Source organism: Rhinichthys klamathensis, unplaced genomic scaffold (assembly GCF_029890125.1).
Source record: "Rhinichthys klamathensis goyatoka isolate OS25496 unplaced genomic scaffold, OSU_Roscu_1.1 h1tg000228l_1, whole genome shotgun sequence".
Taxonomy (NCBI): Eukaryota; Metazoa; Chordata; class Actinopteri; order Cypriniformes; family Leuciscidae; genus Rhinichthys; species Rhinichthys klamathensis.
In genome coordinates this window covers 987121-995000 of record NW_026606752.1, presented here as the reverse complement: position 1 = coordinate 995000, position 7880 = coordinate 987121, and the positions used below count along the sequence as shown (strand labels likewise).

The following is a 7880-nucleotide window of genomic DNA, read 5'->3' as shown; positions in this document are numbered from 1 at the left end:
ATTAAGAAATATTCAATTTATAAATAATAATAAAATAATATTAATTAAATATGAATTAATACAAAATATTAATATATTAATATATAGCATTACAATACTGTATATTATGTTGAATCTGTACACAAATATATTTAATATATGTCTATGTACATTTAAGTTCATATTAGAGTGTTTTTTTGTGTGTTTTAATAACTTTTAAAAATGCGCTCGCACACAAACATGCACACTTACTCAATGTACATATTGTGGAGAAATTGTGAGTAATTGCTTCCCATAATTCTCACACTTTGCTTTGCATATCAGTCGGGTGTGATGGCACATTTTTCCACCGCTGCCAGACGTCTGACACTCTGAAAATAAACCTTGCAGCCTCTGAGCGCAATTCTGAAGGTTACTGTGTTAAATTTAGCCGTGGAAACATTGATGATCAGCAGGAGAACAGGGAAATGTGATGAATGAGTGTGTGGCTGTTGTTGATGGTGACAACGGCTTCTCTGTCGACTGTGGCAGAGGTGAGGCCGTGTGGAAACTGTTTTATATCGGAGGTGGAGGAGAGAGCGAGGGTCTTTCTCGCGCTCACACTTTTACTGTGAATGTTTTCTAGCTTGTTAACGTGGGCTCATAAATACTAGAAGGCTTCAGGTCCTTGTGCTCCCAGGTCAATGCGACATGATGATGTGTAAACAAACCGGTTCATGTTTTCTGGGAATGCACATGTGGGTGGAAGTTATATTTGTTTGATAAATAAAGTATGCTCTTTTTCAGTTTTTCTAATTACCTCCATTTATACTTTTTAAAAGCTTTCTTTGGAAAGCGTGGGTGTCCACCAGAGGTGGTATCTATACATTATTCCTCATTTCTTAAGATACATTTCTGAATAAAATTCAGCAGTAGCTGCAAGTTTGGCTTATTAAATTGGGTGTCAATGGAAATCAAACCTCTTTTGGACCCATGGACGATTATATTCAAGGAATGTTTTTTTGTGGGGGTTGTATTGTACTCAGTAAATTAGAAATACTACAATGTAGCTTGTAAACCTGTGAAGAATTCTTGTTCTCCAGTGTTATTAGATGTCTTTATTTTTATCAATTGTATATACAGTAGTCAAGATTTGAAGTGGATCAAAAAAGTTCATCAAAGTTGCCCTAAGAAAAGAACGGGTATTGTTCGAAATTCATGTATAACTTTGATGAAAGGTTTTGTCCACTTCAAATGTTGACTAAAAATAGTTTTGTCAGTTTTTAGGAGTACATTCTGTAACACTTTATTTTACAGTGTCCTTATACACTCACCTAAAGGATTATTAGGAACACCATACTAAAATGTTTGACCCCCTTCCGCCTTCAGAACTGCCTTAATTCTATGTGGCATTGATTCAACAAGGTGCTGAAAGCATTCTTTAGAAATGTTGGCCCATATTGATAGGATAGCATCTTGCAGTTGATGGAGATTTGTGGGATGCACATCCAGGCCACGAAGCTCCCGTTCCACCACATCCCAAAGATGCTCTATTGGGTTGAGATCTGGTGACTGTGGGGGCCATTTTAGTACAGTGAACTCATTGTCATGTTCAAGAAACCAATTTGAAATGATTCGAGCTTTGTGACATGGTGCATTATCCTGCTGGAAGTAGCCATCAGAGGATGGGTACATGGTGGCCATAAAGGGATGGACATGGTCAGAAACAATGCTCAGGTAGGCCGTGGCATTTAAACGATGCCCAATTGGCACTAAGGGGCCTAAAGTGTGCCAAGAAAACATCCCCCACACCATTACACCACCACCACCAGCCTGCACAGTGGTAACAAGGCATGATGGATCCATGTTCTCATTCTGTTTACACCAAATTCTGACTCTACCACCTGAATGTCTCAACAGAAATCGAGACTCATCAGACCAGGCAACATTTTTCCAGTCTTCAGCTGTCCAATTTTGGTGAGCTCTTGCAAATTGTAGCCTCTTTTTCCTATTTGTAGTGAAGATGAGTGGTACCCGGTGGGGTCTTCTGCCGTTGTAGCCCATCCGCCTCAAGGTTGTTCGTGTTGTGGCTTCACAAATGCTTTGCTGCATACCTTGGTTGTAACGAGTGGTTATTTCAGTCAAAGTTGCTCTTCTATCAGCTTGAATCAGTCGGCCCATTCTCCTCTGACCTCTAGCATCAACAAGGCATTTTCGCCCACAGGACTGCCGCATACTGGATGTTTTTCCCTTTTCACACCATTCTTTGTAAACCCTAGAAAGGGTTGTGCGTGAAAATTCCAGTAACTGAGCAGATTGTGAAATACTCAGACCGGCCCGTCTGGCACCAACAACCATGCCACGCTCAAAATGGCTTAAATCACCTTTCCTTCCCATTCTGACATTCAGTTTGGAGTTCAGGAGATTGTCTTGACCAGGACCACACCCCTAAACACATTGAAGCAACTGCCATGTGATTAGTTGATTAGATAATTGCATTAATGAGAAATTGAACAGGTGTTCCTAATAATCCTTTAGGTGAGTGTATGTTACATGTACTTACCGTAGTAATAACAGTAAATGATGCATAGTTACATGTAACTAACCCTCAACCAAACCCTAATCCTACCCTAGCCCTTAATATTACTCAGTACTTAAATATATAATTACACTGTATGACATCCTAAAAATAAAGTGTGACCGTACATTCATATATAGAGGGCCTTAAATGCGGTAGAATTTCCTAGTAGTCGTCTTTCCTCTCGTCTTCTCTCAAGCTCTTTTCCTTCCCTGACCTTTGACCCTTGGGCTAATGTAGATGTCCATCTCTTCCCCAGTCTAATGCTGTGAAACTAGACTCAGGCTTTCTATAAATGTCTTGTCGGAGCTGTGAGCCGTTGTGCTGGATGAAATGACAGGGAGGAGAGGGAAATGTACAGCATGCACAGCTGTGAATGATGTCTTGTGATTCTTGCTTGTCGAGGTTACAGCAGCTCAAAGGACTCTTGCTGTAGAAACTGCTGCCGTGTGAGACTTTTGGGCCTGCTGAGGCATCAAATATGTATTGGGTATGCATAATGTTTCTGTGCCTGTAGAATGACCTCATCGTTGATAGTATACACAAACACACACACACACTTGCTCCGTCATCTCAGAAATACCTTAATAAATTCGCTGTGATTCATGTCTGTTATTAGATGGTTGACAGGCTTTGTCGTCTGTCATGAAGCAGAATGATGTTAGTTCATGTAAAGCATTACATCACTGTGATCAGTGAATACTGGGCTCAAGTTTCGGTCGACACTCGGTTCTCACATTCCTCATCTCTACTACTTCAATTCTGATCTAATCAAATGTTCCATCTATCAAACATGGATCTCATTTTATACATTTTTGCTTTCCCCCTGAATGCTATGAACATTTCCCCTGCTGCATCAGTTTCAACACTTGACCACCAAACCTTTGAACACATATTTGAACATTTATTAAATGATACATATTTCAACACTGAAACATGGGGTAAACAAAAAAAAAAAAAAAAACTATGCATTTAAAAAGTAGCAAAATAAATGTTTTTGACACAATTTAAATATCTTGTTGATAAACGTGTGTCTACCTGCACATTTCTTAAGTCTAAATATGGCCCATTCAACAGCTTTCACTCTCTCTTTAGTGATGTTAGTGACTGTAAAAATTGTATTTTTTACATTTCACTTTCCATTAGCTATGACCACTGCTGTGTTTGAACAAAAACGGCAATATAAAATTGCTGGGGTTTTTAAGAGGGTCAGTGGGATATTGGGTCACACTTGCATAATGTGCCTAAAGTCAGACAACATTACTGTGGTTTATAGGGCACAAGAGTTTATGTGAGATTTGTGCACTAATCGTTTTCTCTTTCTCTCGCTCTCTTTTTCTAGGCCTGCGTTTGAGCCTGAGTCTTCCTCACCTGCCAGCCATGGACTAGACAAGAGGAGTGTGTGACCGCAGCAGACATAACCATGGTGGTGAGGTGGCTGCTCAACTCCCATTGAGAACACAGAACGTAAGAATGCCTTTATTGTGCTCGTCTTTTATTTAGATGGTTTCAGAGGAACATCACGAGGCCCACGCGGAATCTGTTTCCACGGAAGCTCGACAAAAGCTCAGCAAATTTACATAGGATTTTAATACTGTATGTGTTGATTTACCTGGAAAAAACAAGTCTGAACAAGTAAATGTTCAAATAATATACATTTTATAGTTACAGTATGACAAACTTTTTTGGGCTGTGGCTTTTGACATATTCATGTTTGAGTTTTATTGGATGAAGATCATTGTGATGGTATTTGCCTTTATATATATTACGACAGAACGGGTCATTCGGTGGGCAGTGGTTCCGTAATTTAAATTCATGTGAGGTGTTTTATAAACGGTTATATCCAAATACATTCCAGTGGTTTAAATATGGAACCGCTGGATATTTTGAGCTAATGGTTTGAGTGCTTTACTGAACTGGTTTTGCTTACGGTTTGGCCCAACGCAGCCTCACACGAACCTCACAAAGCAAAGAGCAGGATGTAAGTGGGTCAGCTAAACTGCTGCTAAAATGCTGGGCTTTCTGATAAATAATGCAAGGCATATGACAAGAAAAAGTTTCCTTATCTTGATATGATGGAGATATATATGTTTTTGGTATTTAAACACAAAAACATGTAATGACAGATATATACAGGTTCGGGATTAGCCGTTTCTTATTTGCTTATCTTTTAAAATGTTAATTAAGTAAGGATGCATTGCATAATATATTGAAATAAAATCAATATGGTGACATAGCTTAGTGCGACTGTCAAATAGCATTTACAATGGTAGTTCATGATACATCGCCACACATTTTTCTTTGCTGGCATCTCTTTAAAATAACAGCTTGATGGTTTAATGTTTGAAAATGTACATAATATTATTAGTATTACTATTAGTAATGTCATTTTACAGTAAGATATATTTTTTTATTTCTTGGGATATTTTTTACAGTACAATAGTATTATTACAACTTAACTCTTATTTGTTTGATATTTTTATTTAATAATAATCACAATAAATCATAATAATTATAATATTTGTATAAATATAAATATTTTATGGTCATGTTGAATTGGCCTATCAAGTGGATTATTTTATGCCGTTTTATTTATTTAGGTTATTTATTTAGGTTTAAGTTGGTTCTTGTAAAAAGTAAACACTAGTATGAACACCCAAATTTTGACAAATTTGGGTGTACAGAAAAATGTCACACTCAAAAAAAGTCCCCAGAGCAAAAAGTACTATTCCAGATTTAAATATATATATATATATTTTATATATTTTTTTTTTTCCACTTTAAAAAAAATCACCCCACTCACTCTTGAATGATTCATTCTTTCCAAATTTAAGTCATTTGGCAAAAATTCCTGTATCTTTTCATATTGCCATATAGCGTATATTGCAGAAAAAAAACATTTCCAATATCATGCAGCCCTAATAGTAAGTGTGATATAATTGATAAGTTATTTTATTTTATTTTAAATCCATAAAAAAATACAATTTCAAAAGCAAAATGCCTGCAATTTTTACAACTGAATATTGAGTTATTATATATTTTTATGTATATGTTATATCTATATTATGTTCTATGTTTGTATATTTGAACTTTATTTTTTTATTTTCACACATGTATTAACCACACAGGTTGTGTAAAGGTCATCAGGCTTTCTGCGATTATGTCATTCTGCCATCTGTTGGAACCTGACAAGATCTGGCATCACAGATGTGACCTATCAAAAAGCACAAAAAGAAACCAGCCGCCGGTATTGTTAATGTGCTCTGTCTCTTAGAGGGTGAATGATCTAATCTTGCGTTTAATTCTGCAGGGTTAGTCAGGCTTCTCTAATGGCTGTAGCAGAATGTTATTACAGGTTTTGTAGTCTTACTCAAAGTGCAGTGGATTTCAATCATTTGGAAATTCGCTCTCGGCTGTTTGCTTTAGATTAGTGGCCGAAAACATGCTTCATGCAAGTGCGCAAAAATTGGGTAAAAATTAGTTTGGAAGTGTTTCTGTGGGACCTTTCCATAATATGCTCTCTTGTTTTCTCTAACAGCTAGTTATTAGCATGCTAAATACAGCACTGCTGCTAATAATTTAACTAGTTGGAAGTTAAGCTTTTTCTGTTGCACTCTGTAGTGGGAAGTTAAGCCTTTTCTCCACTATGGGCAGCTGCACGTTCCTCTAATTTTTGTGTCATGCTCCGTAGATGGTGCGGAAGCTGCTGGCCATCGGTCCGGTCGTCTTACACACAGCACACGCGCACGGATAAACAGTCCTCTGTTATTGCAGCTAACCTGTAGGTTGCCCCCTCCCGCCAGCATAGTTGGTTTGGACTGATCTCACCAGCATCAAACAATGGCGCATTTCATAAGCCAATGACAAAAATGGCCTTGAGCAGAATGTCACAGCCAATATAGCCCAGCATAAAAATCCCACACGGCATAATGTCATCACAGTGTTGAAACATCACACCAGTCTGTCCAGTGGTATGACTCACTCACATGGCCATGTGACACTGCGAACACACCAAAACACACACTCAACAGGTTATTGACCCACCACAACTTAGGGCCAGATTTACTAAACAGGGCAAATTAGCCTGAGAGTGCAATTCCATAAAAGCGCCGATGGAAGTGGAAAGTTCTGCGACGAACGACAAATTAAAGAACACAGACGCAACCGGATCATTTCCATAATTACCCAACGCAATCTACCAAAGCAGCGCAAATTAGCGATTGGTTTAAGACATGCTCTTTTGGGGGCGGTAAATAATGGTGCAAATACCAGTAAATTGACAAGCCTATAAATTTTGCGTCTTGAAGGGAAACTCCTACAAATGCATATGCAATTAGGTCAGCCACAAAAAAATAACTGCCCACGCCTTTTCAGCGCTTATTTTTCACTGTGTGTCTTTAGTAAATCCTGACAGTAGTTTTTTAATGCCAAAAGAGGGTTTGCGCTGGCACAAGCTGTTAGTAAATCTGGCCTATTATGTCTTAAGGCCTGTTCACACCAAGAATGATAACTATAGATAACCATGTCTATAAGAATGTCTATAAGAATAACTATTTGTGTCCACACCGATGCATTATATTAATCTGTTTATTATAAGCACGTGCTGCAGTTTTGCTGTCTGTCACTTTAAATGCTCGAGCACTTTAAAGTCGGGTGGATTCTGATTGGCTGTCAATGTTTTTATCAGTTTTCAGCTGGAAAAAAATCATTTTGAAAGTGATCAGATCATATCGTGTGGATTCTGCTATTCTTTTACATTTAGAAGGATATTTTAAACTATATCATTATCGTTATTGATATAAAAGTAACATTCTTTAGCAACACTGTGACCTTAGTAAAGCACAATATATCTCACTTTTACTTTTCTCTAATTAAGCCACATTATGCCCAACAGCTGCGTCCCACATTGTCTTTGGGAGTCTGGGAGCTAGAATTTCTTGCAGTACGGTGGGTTAATCATACCCAGGTGTCTCTCCGTCAGCTGTTGTGAGATCAGTTTCTCATTCCTCTGGCCGTATTCATCTCTGATTAATCTGAATGTGATCAACGGCGAATTTCTAACTGCAAATGATAGCCTGATGTACTGGCAATGCTTCATTTTGTGCTCAGCCCATGTTGTTTTGTTGATATTTTGTCTTTTATATGATGTTTTATATTGATTTATGTGATATTTTATGTTATTTCTGTGTAGATGAGAGTGTGAAGCTGCAGGGCAGGCAGCGCAGCCACATGATCCCATGACTCTGGACATGGATGCGGTCCTGTCAGACTTTGTTCGGTCCACAGGGGCAGAACCGGGTCTGGCACGAGACCTGCTAGAAGGTAAGAGACCTGATCTGTACCT

General features: G+C 38.1%; 1 protein-coding gene across 3 annotated transcripts in view; it reads left to right on the top strand.

The window, feature by feature from the left end:
* The window catches only part of otud7a (OTU deubiquitinase 7A), a 116106-nt gene that overhangs the window by 59478 nt on the left and 48748 nt on the right, over nucleotides 1-7880 (top strand). For all 3 annotated transcript variants that reach the window (XM_056264940.1, XM_056264938.1, XM_056264939.1), the window contains exons 2-3: nucleotides 3879-4003; nucleotides 7728-7858. In XM_056264940.1, the coding sequence (XP_056120915.1) occupies nucleotides 7774-7858 (85 nt within the window). In that variant the 5' untranslated portion in view covers nucleotides 3879-4003; nucleotides 7728-7773. The remainder of the gene's footprint in view (nucleotides 1-3878; nucleotides 4004-7727; nucleotides 7859-7880) is intronic.